Source organism: Gracilinanus agilis, chromosome 4 (genome assembly GCF_016433145.1).
Source record: "Gracilinanus agilis isolate LMUSP501 chromosome 4, AgileGrace, whole genome shotgun sequence".
NCBI lineage: Eukaryota > Metazoa > Chordata > Mammalia > Didelphimorphia > Didelphidae > Gracilinanus > Gracilinanus agilis.
This window is the reverse complement of record NC_058133.1, coordinates 17,991,233-18,009,161: the sequence shown is the minus strand read 5'-3', so window position 1 is coordinate 18,009,161 and position 17,929 is coordinate 17,991,233. Positions and strand designations below refer to the sequence as shown.

The 17,929-nt window shown below is 40.5% G+C and overlaps 1 protein-coding gene across 1 annotated transcript in view; it reads right to left on the bottom strand.

Moving 5' to 3' along the window:
* Positions 1-3,704: 3,704 nt before the first annotated feature.
* C4H1orf87 (chromosome 4 C1orf87 homolog) overlaps positions 3,705-17,929 on the bottom strand; it is a 108,790-nt gene continuing 94,565 nt past the window's right edge. The window contains exons 10-11 of the mRNA XM_044674776.1: positions 13,778-13,967; positions 3,705-3,865 (exon numbers count right to left, since the gene is read on the bottom strand). Of these exons, the coding sequence (XP_044530711.1) occupies positions 3,705-3,865; positions 13,778-13,967 (351 nt within the window). The remainder of the gene's footprint in view (positions 3,866-13,777; positions 13,968-17,929) is intronic.

Here is a 17,929-nt window from a genome sequence, read left to right as displayed (position 1 = left end):
ACCTATCCCAGCACCGAGATGAGGGATATTTCTTGATGATCACAATACAACATACCCAGCTTTCATGAGCAATCCATTCAGAAGCTGATTGTGGCCTTGTCCAAGGCAAATTGATGGCACCCTTTGTAAATAAAGCTCCATAATAATCCGTCCCACTCTGAGGAGTCTTTGAAGGCAACCAATTAGTCCCGAGCTGGGAGAAATCCATTCCAAAATGGGCTCTTGGATGAAATCACATCACACACCAGGCATGATGATTTAGCAAGTATTTATTCAGGTTTCACAGCAACTATAAACCAACATGAGATACTGGATGTGCCCAGAGATACTCAGAAAGGAAATCTCAACGTTGACAAAGAAAAAGGGAGAGAATTTTTAGATTAACCAAAAGCTTAAATACTCTTATCATATTGACACCACAAACATCATGGTTGTTGGATCCCTTCTACAATTATGGCCAAAGATTGGGCTAACAGCAGAGCATTTCTTTTTATTATTGAAATAGAATCTTCAAATTTTAATTTTTCCCTAAAAGTCAAATTAATGTTAGTATGTTGACTGCAGTCTATCCAGAGTAAAACAAGCTAATATTTAAAGAAATGATGGGTAGCTCATAGAAATATAGACTAATAGCTGCAAAGGACCTCAGAAGCTAGTTAGCCCAACCATTTTAAAGATGAGAACATTGGGACCCATGGGAATTAAGTGACTGGTCCAAGGTCATCCAGCTAGTTTGCATAAGAAACAGGATTTGAAAGAGGCTCTTTGCATTCAGAATCATTCACCTTAGTTTTTAACACAGTTCCTTATACAAATATTGTAGAAAAGTGTTTGTTGAATGGATGAATTAATGAATAAATGAATGAATGAATGGGAAGATGTTAAGATAAAATGGGAATATGGCCAGCATCTGCATTTTACCTTCTTCTTAATCCATAGTAACAGAGATTTCACCAATCATGAGAATTCTTTGGCCTCGTCTTGCTCCTTGAAGTTTTAACTAATGGTGTTGGCAACTTGGGAGATGAGAAGGACATAGCACTAATTATGGTTTGTTTCCTTTTTCTTTCAACTGCATAACATTGTAAACAGGAAAATGGCTTCCAATCCCAGCTCTGCCTATTTTCTAGATATAACCTAAGGCAAGCCATTTCCCCCTTGGGTTTCAAGAAGCTCATTTGTAAAATGAGGGGGTTGGACTGGCCCCTTCTAGTTCTAAATTCAACAATCATTCAATCCCTTTAAATTTACCCAGAATTCAAGGAGACAGAATTGGTGGATATAATAGGCACTAGATTTTGGGGCTTTGGGCAGAGGGAAGTGTGATATGTCTATTGGGAATATTCCTAATATATTGAGCATGAGACTGGATCTTTCCATTCTTGGGTGAATGTCTCCAGGCTCCCTTGCTTCTGTTATTCTGCCAACAAGGGGACAAACAATAGGTAACCCCCACTCCTTTATCAGGAGAAATTATAGCTCCTTTTTGCTTTAATACTCATGAAATACTTCTCATGGATTATTTCATTTGAGCTTTGTCACAACCTAGTGAGTAGGTATAGGCTCTTGTTATTCCCATTTTAAAGGTGATGAAACAAAGGTTCAGGGATGACTAGGCCACCTACTTGAAAATTAGAAGCTGAACTCTCTATACTACACCACCTACTTCTCCAGTAAAATCATACATATCCATCCATCTATGGCATGCTTTATCTATCCATAGTGATAGAATTGGGAGTCATGTGAGCTGGGATATGTTGGATTAGATGGTTTCTTAAGAACTATCCAGCTTGGAGACTATAATTTTCTGATGGAAGTCATCTCTTTCCTATAGGCTAAGTTCTTTTGTTTTGTTTTGTTTTAATTTTATTTAATTAATTTAGGAAATTTTTCCATGCTTACAAGATTTATGTTCTTTCCCTCCCTTTCCTCCACAAGAATGTGCCTTCTCATAGCTGACATGCTGTTCCACTGGATTTTACATGTGTCATTGATCAAGACCTATTTCCATATTATTGATATTTTAGGCTAAGTTCATAAAAAGAGTTCTCTCTCCCTCCCTCCCTCCTTCCCTCTCTCTCTCTCTCTCTCTCTCTCTCTCTCATTGCTATGATTCCTGTAATATAATTTGATCCATAGTAATGAGAAATAAATGCTTACATTAATCAGATGTTTTCTATAAATGGGACCTCAGCTGGATTCTAGAGATTCCTCAAGTGCCAAAAGCCCTGATGACCCTTCCTAAATCACAGACAGAATGTGAGAGCTCAAGTGAAGCTTAGAACATAGAATGTCAGAGCATCCCCATCCTGATCATGACATATCTCGAGGCATATCTTGAGGGTTTTCAACTTACAAAGCACTTTATGGCCATTATCCCATTGGAGTCTCCTAACAACTCTGTAAGTTAGGCTACTCCAGATGTATTATGGACATTTCATGAGGGAATAGATTCTTAGAGAGATGAAATAACTTGCCCACAGTGACACAGCTATTAAGCTCCAGTGGCAGGAGAGTTCGCAGAAAACAAGAGAATATGGACCTTGGAATGCATAGAATACAGAATATTGTGTGTTAGAGCTGCAAGGGAACTTAGGCTAGATCAATCAACCAATTAGTGTTTATTAAGTAACTAATGTGTGCCAGATAATATACTAATTCTGGGAAATTACATCAAATCCCCTACAAGATCAAAGTGTCAGAGCAGGGGTCGGCAACCTTTTTGGCCGGGAGAGCCATAAACGACACCTTTTTTAAAATGTAATTTTGTGAGAGCCGTCCAGTGCTCACAATGCCGCTCCTGTAACAGTGCCTAAAAATGGACTTTATGGCTCCTGCAGAAAGAGTCATATCTGGCCCTCAAAAGAGCCAGATATGGCTCGAGAGCCATATGTTGCGGACTCCTGTGTCAGAGGATCCTTAAAATGATAGGGCACAGGGCAAAATATATTAGAGCACTGCATGTTAGAGCTGCACTGGGCCTTAGAACTCAGAGTGATAGAACACAAACCAGAGAATGTTAGAGGGGAAAGAGATCCAAAAACACATAAAGTGAGAGATTGGCTGCTCCTTAGAATACGGATGACTAGAACATAGAAGAAAGAACGTTAGAGCTTTGGGGAGGGGGTGCTTTCAATGGTAGAAATGTTAGAGTTGGCAGAGACCTTAGAACAAAGAATGTCAGACCTACAATATATTCTTAGAACATATTACATCAGAACTGGGAGAGAACTTACAATGGAGAACTTAGGAGACAGAACAAGGAATGTTAGAGTATAGAAGGTTATATTATAGAAAGTCAGAACCCGGATCAGGTTACTTGAATCCTGAATAAACAGTGGAATAGGTAAAAGATGCTTTAAGAGTCTACATTCCCATCACCATCACCACCACGATTTATAAAGGGGGAAACCGAGGCCAAGAGGTTAAAAGTCATACTTTGAGGAAATGGCTGGACTGGTTGGTGAAAGTCTGGATTACATTCTCACCCAAACCAAATAAAGCCTCCCCAACTTCATGTCATTCGGTAAAAGGGGGTCGGTCTGAGCCAGGAAGGCCATGAGAAGCACGCCCAGGATGCTTACGCCGACTGCACCTCCCTGGGAACACTTCATCTCTCCCATCCTCAGACTCTGAAAAACGTGTCCCTGGGTACAAGAAGGGAGACACAGCAACAGCTGTTAGCATGATGATCTGGGCACGTCTCACAGCTCCTTCAGGTACCGTAGTGCTGGCTCCAAGAACAGGTTCTCTCCTACACGGAACCTCCGGACTGCCTGATCAATTTTCAGAGGGCTGAGGGCAAGGTTATAAATGAGATTGTAGTTGTGCATGAGACGCCTGGCTCGCTCCTTCTCCAGTACACCTGTGTTGGGGGGACAGGGAAAAAGAGGAGAGAGGGAAAGAGAGAGAGAGAAGGAGGGAGAGAGGAAGAGAGACAGAGATAGACAGACAGAGTCAGAGACAGAGACAGAGAGACATTTGGAAACACAGGCAGATTCAGAGGCAGGAAGACAGAGAAAGAGAAAGAAAGAAAGAAAGAAAGAAAGAAAGAAAGAAAGAAAGAAAGAAAGAAAGAAAGAAAGAAAGAAAGAAAGAAAGAAAGAAAGAAAGAAAGAAAAAGAAAGAGAGCAGAGACAGAGCAACAGAGGGATAGTGAAAGAGAAAAGGAAAGAGGAAGAAACAGAAACACATCAAGACAGAGAGACATATAAGACAGATGGAGAAATAGACAGGCAAAAGAAGACAGAGGTTGAAAGAAAGAAAGATACAGAGAACAGGAAAAAGAGAAGACAGATGGACAGTGACAGAAAGATGCAGAAGAAGAGAGAAATAGATGGATAGGGAAAGAAAAAAAAGAGATACACAGAATGAGAGAGATGGAGAAACAGAGAAAGAGTAAAAAGATACTTATTTTCAAGGTTAATCTCTCTGCAATGTCACACATAGTAAGGTTTTAATAAATGTTTGTTGAATTGAATGGGATTCCAGAAGAGGATTCTCTATGTCTTGTCAAGACTGGTGTTTCACAAGAATCCTTGATGCTGACCAAAGCCAATACTGAGATGTGGACACATGCTTCATGAGGTGTTTCCTACCAGGCTCCCCATGATGATACCATTGGCTGAGTGCAACCCACAGCTAAATTCTAGGCCAAGTTCAAGGAAATACTTCATGTAGCTATGACAACATTCTGAAACCAGTTCTAAAGAAGGGTGGGTTTTAAATTGAAATGCTCCTGGATCATTACCCAAAGTTATAGACTCATAGAACCCTAGAGCAAAGGGATCCTCTTAATAGCTTTAAGTCCAATGCTTTTTTTTTCTGCTTTAGAGAAAACTGAGGCTCTTTTGCTTGAGGTCACCTAGAAGTGACTTTTAACTCGGTGGGCATCTTTAATTATTCCTTTGTCACTAAGTTTCTCCTATTCTTCTATCTACCCTCTGTCCTCCCATGGCACTGTGCTCCATGATGTATTTTGTATTCTTTGTTGGCATCTTATCTTCCCTTCTAGATGGCATGCTTCCTGAAGACCCAACCACTTGATGGATACATGATAGAATAGAGGCTGGATCAGTTGGGAATTAGACTCAATGTCTCCTAAAAGTCCTTCTGTCTGTGAGATGCTGGGATTCTGGGGAGGGGAGGCCTTTGTCTTACTCTTCTTTCTACCTTCTCCATCACCTCATTTAGCACACTGGACAGACAAAGGTGCTTAATAGAGATTTCATAAATGAATTCATTTGTATATGACCTTTTCCTTCTCAAATATGCTTAAAGCATTGTATCTGGATTCCCTAGCCTGTGTTCCCATCAAACTCTAGAATAATATAAACACATTTAAAATTTTAAGGTTTGCAAAGTACTTGGCAAGTGTTATCTATTTGATTCTTCCTAACAACTCTTTAAGGTAGGTGCTATTATTATCTTTATTTTATAGATGAGAAAATTGAGGCACAAAAACTTTCCCAAGTTAGTAAATGGCTAGTTTCAATCCTAGGTTCTGGCACCATTCATCTGGGAGTGAAAGGAAGTTCTAGTGGTCTCCTAGAAGTTGGGGTTGAGGATGAGCAACTTGCCCAGGGTTCCACAGTAATATCTGAGGCAGGACTCCAATGCAAATTTTCCTCATATCCAATCCAATGCTTTAACCACTGTACCATCCAGACCTGACTCTGTTGCCTGTTCATCTCACTGCAGATGACTTCCCATCTTTTAGTTTTAGGTTCCTCTAATAGACTATGTTTAATTCTTTTTTATTTGTTTTTTTTTGAACTTTCAGCGTTCTGAGGTCTCTACCAGTTCTGACATTCTATGTGCTAAGGTCTCTCATTCTATGTTTTCAGATTCCTTTCAGATGTCTATTCTATCACTTTGTTTATTTGTAACATTCTATGTTCCACAGCCTCTGTCACCTCTGACATTCACTGCTTTAACATTCTTTGTACTAATAACCCTTCCAGTTCTGGTTCTAAGCTCCCTTCCCGATCTGACATTCTCTCTTCCAAGGCCCCTTCAAGCTCTGACTTTCCCTGTTATAAAGCCCCCTCCAGCTCTGACATTCCCCCTTTTAAGACTCTTCTCAGCTCTGACATTTTCTCTTCTAAGGTCCCTCCAAGCTCTATCATCCCATATCCTTAAGACCCTCCCAATCTTCCCATTCTTGCTCTGGAATCCCTTCCCAAGGTGACATCCTACATTGTAACATTCTATCTCCTAAATTCCCTTCTGGCTCCAACATTTTATCTTCTCATGCACATACCATCTTTAATATTTTATTTTCGAAGGTCCCTGGACCATTTCTTACAATCTGTGTGCTCTAATAGTCTAGATCCTGAGTTCTCTTACAACGGTAGTATTCTGTGTTCTATGATTTAAAGAGCTTCCCATCTTTACTGCTTGGAAATTCATCCTGATGTCAAACTAAAAATTCCATCAGCTGAAATGTGTGCCCATTCCAATCTATCATGTCATTAGTGGACTCCCCAAACAGCTGCTCACTACAATCCTTCAATCTCTCATCATGTGCTAAAGTCCATCCTCTTTTGCTCTTGTCCATCCCCCACCCCCTCAATGAAAACACAAACATACACCCCTATACACATACACGCAGTGGCAAGAAGCAGGGAGGACTTTCCATCCCTCCTTCAGAGAGCTGACCAGGGCAACAAACCCACCACCTCCTCAAAGGAAAAGATAATCTGTTTGTTGAATATCATTTGCCATCCTTGGTTGATTGAAGCAATCACTCATATCAGTCCTTTGGCCCTTCTATGCACTGCATGTTCATCCTAGTATGTACTTGTACATAGGAAAAGCCAAATAAATATTTATGCAGTGAACAGCCTACATCTCCAATCAAGCATGGCCAGGCTTCTCTATTTTCAGAACATTGGAGAGCATAGCTGTTTCCAAAAGGGAGAAATACCAGAATCTGGTACAGTGTAGGGCAGGGACCTTCGAGCTAGAGATAGGGACGCTTGCTTCCAAATTCTTGTTGTTACATTCACTAGCTGACTAACCTTGGAAATATCACTACCCTCCCTGATTTGTAAAAACAAAGTAGTTGGACCCAGTAAATGTTAATCTCTCTTCTAGCTTCAACAGCCATGTGTTGATACCTCTAAGCACTAACATTCTATGTGGTGAGGACCCTTCCAACTTGAACACTGTCTCTTCCAGCTCTGGGTTCTAAGATGTTATTATCTAGAGTGCTTTCTAGCTCCAACAGCTTATGTCTTAAGGTCCTTCCCAGCTCTAATATTCTATGTTCAAAGGTTCCTCCTAGCTCTGACATTCTATATTCTAAGGTCCCTTCCAGTTCTAACATTCTATGTCCAAAGATATCTTCCAGTGCTAATATTCTGTGTTCTAAGATTAGCCTTTAGGCTCTGAAATTCTCAGTTCTAAGGTTGCTTCCAGCTCTGACATTCTTTTTTCAAGACCATGTACATTCATACTCTAACATTCTATATTCTATATCCTAGCTCTAAGTTCTAACATTTTATGTTCTGGGGTCTTTCTCTGATCCATCTTTTGAGCTAATGTCTTTCCAAAGTTCTGATATTTGATGCTCTAAGTTCTGACATTATATTCTTTAGATCTCTTCTACCTCTGATATTCTAAGTTCCAAGGTCTCTTTCAGGTTTAATATTTATGACCTAGTCTTCCCTCTAGATCAACCATTCTAATGTCCTTTTGAACTTTAATGTGGTTTCTAAGTTCTTTTTCATCATTAATACTAGTGATTATTCTGTTCTTAAATTCCATGTTCTAAGGTCAGCCATGTAAAGCAAGATGCATAGAGTGTAAAGGGAAGGTAAATTCAAAGAGGAAAGCTCTAGAATTGAGGGAATTCAGGAAAGTTTTCATATAAAAGGAAATTGTTTAGTTGAGCCTTGAAGGAGGTCAGGGAAGCCAGGAGGGGGAGATGAGGAAGGAGAAGATTACAAGTACAGGTACTAGCCAATGGAAATAGCCAGAGTCAGAGGGAGAAGAGGATTTAGAACTGTTCTGCAATTCTATAATGTAGGTCCTCTTTCTGCTAAGAGGCTGTGGTTGCTTCCTAAGTTTGTGGCCAATGAGTCAGCCAACATGCTGACCTCGGACAATCTTAATTTTTCATTAAAACTTGCCTCAGACATTCCCATCTCTTGCTGACCTATTCTTTGGCTGCAGTGGTTCTACACATTTCATGGAAACAGGAAAAACAGAAATAAATAATGAAGAAGTCATGGGGAAAGTATTTCAAATCTGCCCTTTTAATTTATTTACATCCATCATCTACCAAGGTCAATAAAACTCCATAGAGAACTTATTTCTCCAGAAACCCCACAAGAATGAGGCCCAGGCCTGGGGAGGCATAGATCAGTGACTGAGGCTGTAGCCATCAATAGTCACTGCATTTTGAGGGCTGTTTTTTTCAACCCATCTCTTACTTTGGAAAGAACATGCTAGAAAGAAAACAGCACTGAGGTCAGAGTCCAGAAAGCAGGGCTCTAAAGGTTGACTAGCTATGACGTGCTATCATATGACCTCCTGGTGCCTCAGTTTCCTTATCTTTCAAATTGGGAAAATTACTTGCATGACCTAACTCACAAGGTTGTGGTATGAGAAAGCCTAACAGTTCTCTTATGTTTATTACTATTCTTTGGGGACTCAAATCTCAAGCTTGCCAGAACCCAAGCTTCTTTACCTCAGGCCCAGGTCATTACCATGGTATCATAGAATCTCAGTTTGGAAAGAGGACTCCCAGGTTATCTAATACCAGCCCAGATGATGAACTCTACCTAGAATCTTCTCCCACAAAATAGGCTTCCAGAACCTACTAAAATACTTTCTATTATTTTTCCATGGTCAATCTATTGAAAATTCATGTAACTCTGTTAGGACATTGTTCCTTTTATTTAGGGGAAAGCTGTTCTCTTTCAACTCTATTGTTTATAGTTCTGTCTTGCTGGGCCATGCAGAACAGGATTAATCTCTCTCTTCTCCTTTTGACTCTAGTCATTTCTACTTGTCAACATCTAGACTTGTAATCCTTTCCTTCCTCCTTTCCCTCTCCTGGCTTCCCTGGCTTCCTTCAAGTCTCCATTAACATGAAGCCTTTCCTGGATTCCTTCAATTCTAGAGCCTTCCTCTCTGACCTACCATTTCTACTCTATATGTCTTGTTTTACATAGATGTTTGCATGTTGAATCCTCCATTGGACTGTGAGCTCCTTGAGGGCACGACTTTTTTTTCCCTTTTCTATATATATATTCAGTGATTAGAACAGTGCCTAGCACAGAGTAGATGCTTGATAAATACTTGCTAACTAGATGTATTGACTTCTTCTGGGAGCTCCCTCTTCTCCAGGTAAAAGGTTCCATTTAATTCAACTGATCCTCTTACGACATTGTGATTAGTTCCTTCAAGGGCAATGGTGAGTGTGGAATGAGCATGGGCAGGGAAGCAAAGGGAACTCAGATGCTCCTCTGGGTCCCACAACACCCAGGGGCAAAGCCCACATTCTCTCTATGCCACAAAGTGTGTATTCTATAAAATGAACAGGATGGGCTAATCCATAAAGATACGCTGAAATTCTGGGTCAAATGCCTTGCAGAAATCCTGGTATATCATTTCTCTGATCTAAATCACCTTGGAAACCTGTCAAAATGAATGGTGAAACTTGGACATGAACCTGACCCTACCCTATTTTTTAATGTGTGACCAGAGACTTTATAAATGTTTATTGGGGCTACGAATTCAAATGAGACATATTGGATAAGGCATTCTCAACTATCTTTCCACCCACGCTCTCTTCAGGCTTGAGCAATCTGGCTTCTGATCTCACCACTCAACTAAGGCTTTCTCATAAAGGTCACCCATGACAGAGAAACTGCTGAATCCAATGGGCCCCTCTTCAGGCCTCCTTCTCCTTGACTTTTCTGTACTTCATCATATTCTCCTCTGACCTCTTTAGACTGTTCTTTCTGGGTCTCCTGAATGGACTCATTTGCTTCATCTTCCCCGTCTTCCTCCCAAATGCAGAATACTGACCTCTGAGTTACAAAGCCTTGGGTTTGAATCCTGACCCAAATATTTATTAATTTGATGACTCTGGTAGGTCACATTCCATTTCCTTATGAGTTAGGAGTAGCAATGTTGTTTCATATTCTAGGTGAGGTCCAACATATACAAAGAACTTTTAAAATTAATGTCTTCTGCCATTATTATTCTTAAACCCTCTCCTGGCCCTAGTAACAATCTCTTCTGTGGGAGACAGTATGGTACGGTACAAAAATACAGGCTGAACACCTTGACTCAAATTCCTTCTCTGTTTCTTGTTGCCTGTGTGACTTTGGATAAGTCTCTTAATTTGAGTCATTCTAAGTTTCTTTATTTGTAAAGTGAAGAGGTTGAACTAAATATCCTTCAAGGACCCTTTCCAGATTGAAATCTAGGACTCTACGCTGAGCTGGGTTTGAATCATGGGAAAGATCATCTCTCAAGTCCCTTCCAGTTTGATGACCACCTATGTCTTGTCTATGCTGACAGGTTCTATGATCACTTCTAGACAGATGACTCCTAAAGTCATTACATTTTCTAATCTCTTCTCTGAGATTTAGTTCACATCTGGAAACTGCCTTTTGTGTATTTCCCTCAAAGTACCCCACCAGTGTCTCAAACCTTGTACATCCAAAGCTCTACTCAGCACGTTCTTCTACTAAGTGTATCTCATCCTCCTTATTAGTGTGAGATAGTCAATGGGGCACTGGATTTGGAAAGAGGAAGATCTAGGTTTAAATCTTGCTTCAGATAATTACAAGGACAGCAAGTGGCTCAGTTGATAGAGCACTGGGCTTAGAGTAAAGAGAGGAGTTCAAACTCAGCTTCAAACCTTTACTAGCCATGTGACTCTGGGCAAATCACGTAGTACTATTTACCTCAGTTTCCTCATTTATAACAAGAGCTGGAGAAGGAAATGGAAAACCACTTCAGCACCTTTGTCAAAAAAAAACCCAAATGGCATTACAAAAAGTTGAACTCAGATGACTGAAATGCCTGAACAACAACAACAACATATATATTTATATATAAAATGTCTATGAACTTGGTCAAGTCACTTAAAAACAAAAACAAAAACAAAAACAACTCTGTCACTCACTTCCCTTATCTGTATAAAGGAGGGGTTTGGTCTCAAAAGATCTCCTAGGTACCTTTCTAACTCTAAAGATGTGAACCCCCTAGGCTGAAAAGACAATAGTCATTTTTGATTTGTTGCTCTTACTTGCCCATCACATCCAATTCATTTCTGTTGATTTTTCCCTTCTTTCCATTTGCAAGGCTATTACCATTGTTTGTGCCTTTATCATCATCCTATGAACTTATTCAATGAAACACACAGACTAAGAGTTGGAAGGGAACTCAGGAGCCATGGTATTTGATCCATACTTGAAGAATTTCCTCCAAAACATGTCTGATGAGTAGTCGACTAGCTTTGCTTAATCACCTCTAGGAATGGGTAAACCATGATGGCACATGAAAGGGTCTGAGGTCTGTAGTTAGAGAATTTGAATCCCAATTTGCTTTTGATGGCTTTACATGTGACCTTTAGCAAGTCACTAACCTTCCTTGGTCCTCCTTTTCTTATATCTAGACTGAGTGGGTTGAGCTAAGTGAACTCTTGAGGTCTCTTTCAGCTCTAAATCTATAATTTGCATGATCTCCAACTACATGTGGATAGCTTTATTACCCTATAAAAATACTAAATTCACCTGTTAGCAATGTCCACCCCTGGTTCTGTTTCTGCTTCCTGGGTCAGGCAGAACAAGGCAAATTTCTCTTTCATACATGCCACTGCCCTTTATTGGAAGAAATCTCTCATGCTTTCTCTAACTCCTCTTCTTCAGTCTCTTGCCACATGGCCTGATCTTGAAGTATCTTTGCCATCCTGGTTTCCCTCCTTTTACCAATGTCTTCCAAAAGAGAAGTTGGTGTGTAGCTGGCATTGATCACCTTCTGCAATTTGGTTCTAATTTATCCTTTGAACTTTGTTCCACATTAACAACCCTACTTTATCCCCAAACTGGGAATGCCGGCTCTTCTCTGAATTAAGTGCTCCATCTCATGCCCCAAAGTACTTCCACAAACTAGATCTCAAACTTGGCATATATGACAACATCACCATTTCTCAGAATTTTGATTCTCTTTGAAGGCCCAGCTCAGTTATATCCTCCTCCTCTGGAAACTTTTCCTGATCTTTTCTTCTAATTCTTTTTTAATCTTCTCTTTCTCTGTCTCTCTGTCACTGTCTGTGTTTCTGTTTCTCTCCCCTCTTTTTTTAGATTTGTGGAGATGGAGATCAGAAATAAAGGAAGAAGGGATTCTAGATCTTGGACTAAAAAAATCTAGAACTGGAAAGGATCTTAGAGTCGGTATAGCCCAACCTCCTTATTTTACAGATCAGGGAAAAAAGGAACAAAGATGTTATTACCTTTTCTGGGTTGCACAGGAAGTAAGCATCTGAGGCAATAATTCTTCCTGCCTCCAATGCTTCCTCCAGAAGAACTGCTGTCCAAGTTAAGACCCTCATTTTATAAAGGTCTCTATGTCCTAAAGGCTCCTCCTAGTTCTAGCATTCTATGTTCTATCATTGTACATTCTACTGTTCTCTATTCTAACATTCCATGTCCTAAGGTTCATTCCAGCTCCAGCATTTTACATTCTACCATTTGATGTTCTAAGGCCCCTTCCAGTTATAGCATTCCACTCTAAATTCTATACTCTAAGGAAGCTCCAAAACTCTATTCTAACATTTTACACTCTAATGTGCTACTACAGCTCCAATAGTCTACATTCTCTGTTCTAATATTCTATGTATCAAAGTCACTTCTAGCTTTAGCATTCTATGTTCTACCATCTTAGGTTCTAAAGTCCCTTTCAGATCCATCATTCTATGCTCTAATATTCTGTATTGTAACATGCACCCCAGACCTCCTATTCTCTGATCTAAGCTCTCTATTGGCTCTAAGACTCTGTTCTCAAGTCTCTTAAGAGGGAGAACATTGGAGTTTTGAAGAGTTCCCTCAAGTATTGACTTCCCCTATTTCTATATTCTCAGGGTCCCCTCCAGCTATACCTTTTTGTTTTCTATAATTTATATGGTTTTATGAAATATGGCTTTCAACAGCTGAGCCTCAGCTAAAGCTTGGGAATCTTGTCATGGTTCCACTTCAATAAAGTTTGCTTTTGTAATGGCATTTCTGCTCATTTAATTTTACCTGCAGGAATTGTTCCTTGCATTTGAATAATGGTTTGTATTTTTCAAAATACTCCTGCATTTGAGAAAAGAGAAGGCAGCCAGCTGCTGTAATGGATAGAGTGCAGACTTGGAATCAGCAAGAACTGAAAGCTAAACCTACCTCAGATACTTCCTAGCTGTGGGACCCCCAAGCAAGCCACTTAATCTTACTTGGGTTCAGTTTTCTCATCTCAAAAATGGGTATAATAATAATACCTACCTTACAGGGTTATTGTGAAGATCAGAAGAGAGAATATGTATTAAAAGCTTTGCAATCATTAAAGTGCAATATAAATACTAGTAATAATAATAAATAATATCATAAACAAGTTATAAAAGTAAATGGATAATAAATAAATATCATAAATTATAAACAAATAACATAATGAATGGGGGACCTTCCCCTCTCACCCCATTCTGGAATTTGTTAGATGTCACCAAGGAGCCTGCCTGCACACTAAGAGGGGACTTGTTTCAAGACTAGACCTTCACCTGTATTGTTCATGTCACACAAGTAGAGGGCATTTTCTAGCTTTCGGAACCGGTCCATCCACGTCTCACGCTGGGCCTCCTCGTTCCCAAGTTGGCTCAGGTGTGGCTGTGAGGCTGGTCGGATCTTTCTGCTGGCCCTTGTCTCCAAAGCTGGGTTTGCAGGCGGTGGCTCCCCATCTTCTGTCTGCTTCTATCAACAAAAAAACAAACAGCTTTTTGACAACGAGAGAGCCACCCAGACAATCCCAAGGTTCCTTGGCAGAAGAATGGACCACCCAGACAGCAGGAACTGGGAGAAGTTGATGTTTCTCAAAGCCAGAGAGACCACGTTTCAAATCCTCAGCTCTGCAGGATTGTGCCTGCCAATTCCTGCTGGATGGGAATGGCTCAGATGAAGGCTTTTCAAAATTAAATGAAACAGGGAAGGACATCATCCTGTCTTAAGCTCAGTCTCAATGGGGTTTTTCCGAAGAAATGTTTAAAAACTGGTTTTAGGAATTGGGAAGCCTTCAATGTGGCCTCTAGAAATCACTTTACAGAGACTCACCTGCTTTTATCCCACCGGGCTCTAAAGGAGCGGTGGGAGTACCCTGAAGATAGTAATTTTTTTTAGATTTTATTTATTTTTTATTTTTTTTAAACCCTTAACTTCTGTATATTGGCTCCTAGGTGGAAGAGTGGTAAGGGTGGGCAATGGGGGTCAAGTGACTTGCCCAGGGTCACACAACTGGGAAGTGTCTGAGACCAGATTTGAACCCAAGACCTCCCGTCTCTAGGCCTGACTCTCAATCCACTGAGCTACCCAGCTGCCCCCTGAAGACAGAGTCTTAATGCATGAACAGTGGTCAGTTGGCCTTGGCCCCAAGGTGCAAGAGGAATTGAACGCCCTCTCTAAAGAGACACTATGTAGTAGAGAAAGGAGGTTTTGGAGTCAGTGGCTCTGGGTTTAAATTGAAACTCTGCTACTTATACCTACGTGACCCTGGGGAAGTCATTTCCTTTCATTTGGTCTTGGTTTCCTCCTCCATACAATGAGGGGGCCAGGATAAATGATATCTAAGATCCCTTCCAGTTCCAAATCCCATGACCCTAAGAAACCACAGCCTTTGAGACGAACTAAAGGAACTTGGAAGAGTTAGTCTGGAGAAGAGAACACTTTCTGGGGGGCCTCATGATAATTGTCTTCAAATATTGGGAAAGCTAATATGTGGAAGAAAGCATGGACTTGTTCTGCCTGACCCTAGGGGGCAGGAGAATTGGGAGAATATTATATTGAGGCAGATTTTAGCTGGAAAAAAGGGAGAAAAACTTCCTAACTTTATAATGTGATGAGCTCCTTGTTAAGCAGGATGTGCGATACTAAACTGCAAACCAATTTTTCACAAAAGGCTAAGTGGGAAAAAAGTTAAAAATTAATGTTGCCAGTGGCAAAAATGGAGGCTGGTGTGAACTGTCACTTGTGAATGCTTATGTTGCTGTGATGGTGTTTCTTTGCTGGGGCTGACAGGCTCCAGCTGACATTTTTGGGAAGCCCCAGGGCAATGTTGGGCCCCCACATGCCCATCGGAGTGGCTTGCTCTTCTCTCAAGACTGTCGAGGACTCCCTACTTTTTTTTTTTTTTTTTTTTATTTTAAACCCTTAACTTCTGTATATTGACTTATAGGTGGAAGAGTGGTAAGGGTAGGCAATGGGGGTCAAGTGACTTGCCCACGGTCACACAGCTGGGAAGTGTCTGAGGCCGGATTTGAACCTAGGACCTCCCGTCTCTGGGCCTGGCTCTCAATCCACTGAGCTACCCAGCTGCCCCCATGGACTCCCTACTTTTGAAGTCAGTCAGGAAAGAAGGCAACATCCATTTATTAAAGGATTACTAAGTGCTAGGCATTATTGCTGGTGGAGTTGTGAGCTGATCCAACCATTCTGGAGGGCAATTTGGAGTTATGTCCAAAGAGCTCTAAAAGAATGCATACCTTTTGATCCAGTAATACCACTCCTGGGTCTGTGTCCCAAAGTGATATAAAATGGGAAAGGGCCTTTTTGCACAAAAATATTTATAGCTGCACTTTTTGTAGTGGCAAAGTATTGGAGACTAAAGGAATGTCCCTCATTTGGGGAAAGGCTGAACACATTGTGGTATATGATGGTGATGGAAAACTATTATGCTACAAGGAATGATGAACAGGATGATTTCAGAAAGAGCTGGAAAGACCTCCATGAATTGATGCAGAGTGAAATAAGCAGAACCAAGAGAACAATTTACACAGTATCTGACGTATTGTGGAGTGATCAGATATGATAGATCTTGCTACTAACAACAATACAATGATCCAAGATAATTCTGAGGACTTATGACAAAGAATACTCTCCACCTCCAGAGAAAGAACTGTTGGAGTTGGAATGCAGACGAAAACATGATTTCTCACTTGTTTATTTGGGTATATGTTTGGGGTCTTGATTCCAAAAGATTATTTGCTTATGAAAATGAATAATATGGAAATATGTTTTGTGTGCAAATACATGTATGACCCAGATTGAAATTCTTGTCAGCTCCAGGGGCAGAGGAGGGAAGAATGGAGGGAGAGAAATATGACTTTGGAAAAGTTATGTGTAAATTTTTTATTAAAATAAAACATTTAAAAATAAACCCAAGTGCTAGGCATTGAGGATAGACGGGAAAAGGACCAATGGTTGCCTGCCCTCAGGGAACTTACAATTTTCCTATAAAATGGAGGTCTGGCTTAGAATCACTGAAACCAGAGATGATTTCTCAGGCCCCTTCTAGCTCGAAATCCTGTGATCTAAAACTGTTAAAGTTTTATATTTCCTTTTACCAGGTGATTGGTTGAGATTTTCAACAGCCTTTTCCTAGAAAGATCCCAGACTCTCAGAACTAGAACCTTGGAGGTTTCCAAATCCAACTCCTACCTGAAAAGGAATTTTTGGAAGACTTGAGAAGTGGTTCCTGAACTTCTGATTGAATACTTCTATGGGGAAGCATTTGAGTAAGAGGTTGGTTGGAGAGACCATTTGTTGGTCTGAAAATCATTGTCTGGCATAGTTTGGACTCTCTGGATACTAAGGTCCTGTGGGGAACTTCTAACCTTCCCAAGCAGCCCCTTTCCCTTTTGGTTCTGATAATAGGAAAGTTTTTTTTTGTTTGTATTTTGCCATACCACTTAGTGAAAATAGTCTCTGCCCTCAAGAAGCTTCTATTCTAATGGAGAGACCACATGCATATAAATTGATTCAGAGAAGATAAATTCAAGGTAGATGGAAGGTAGCCTTAGGGAGGAAGGGATTTGCCAAAAATTAAAAAGCAAGAGAGGGACAGAGATGGAATAATTATTAAGAACTGAAAAAAGTATTGAGGACTCTAATTCCATCATGCTTTCCAATGTACCTAGTGGGGAAAGTACACTGAGACAGATCTGCTAATTAATACCTGTGTGACCTTGATGACTCACTGTACATCTCTGAGCTTACATTACTTTCCAACTAGGGAATTGTTTCTTTTGTTTATCTGTATGGCCAGTGCCAACACAGTGCCTGGAACATAGCAAGGGTAAATACTCCTTTTGATCCATGTGTGTGTGGATGGATTGAGAGGTTGCATGTAAAACAAGGAATTATTAATGGCCTCTGGGGTCTCTTCCAGCTCTGATTCAATCCACCAGTAAGAAAAAGCCAAGGATTTGTGTGCTCAACTAAGCATTTCCTAAGAGACAGAGGGAAAGGCTGATTCCCCCATCCCTTGTCTCATCTTCTCTTTCTCTAAAGAAGGGGGGATGAGGGCCTATCCACAATCATCTGGTGTCAGAGGCTGGAAAGAAAAGACACAAACATGTTTCCCAAACAAACTTAAGACTCCCTTTCAAAAATATTTGTTGTTTTTGAGAGATACAGAGTCAGACAGAGAACTGGAGGCAGAGACAGGACAGGAACAGGGAGAAAAAGTGACATACACAAAGACAGAGATATATAGATAGAGACAGAAACGGAGTGAGAGAAACAGAGACAGAAGGAGGAGAGAGAGAAAGAAAGAGAGAGGGGGGAGGATAGAGAGAGAGAAAGAGAGAGGGGTAGAGAGAGAGAAAGAGAGAGAGAAAGAGAGAGAGAGAGAGAGAGAGAGAGAGAGAGAGAGAGAGAGAGAG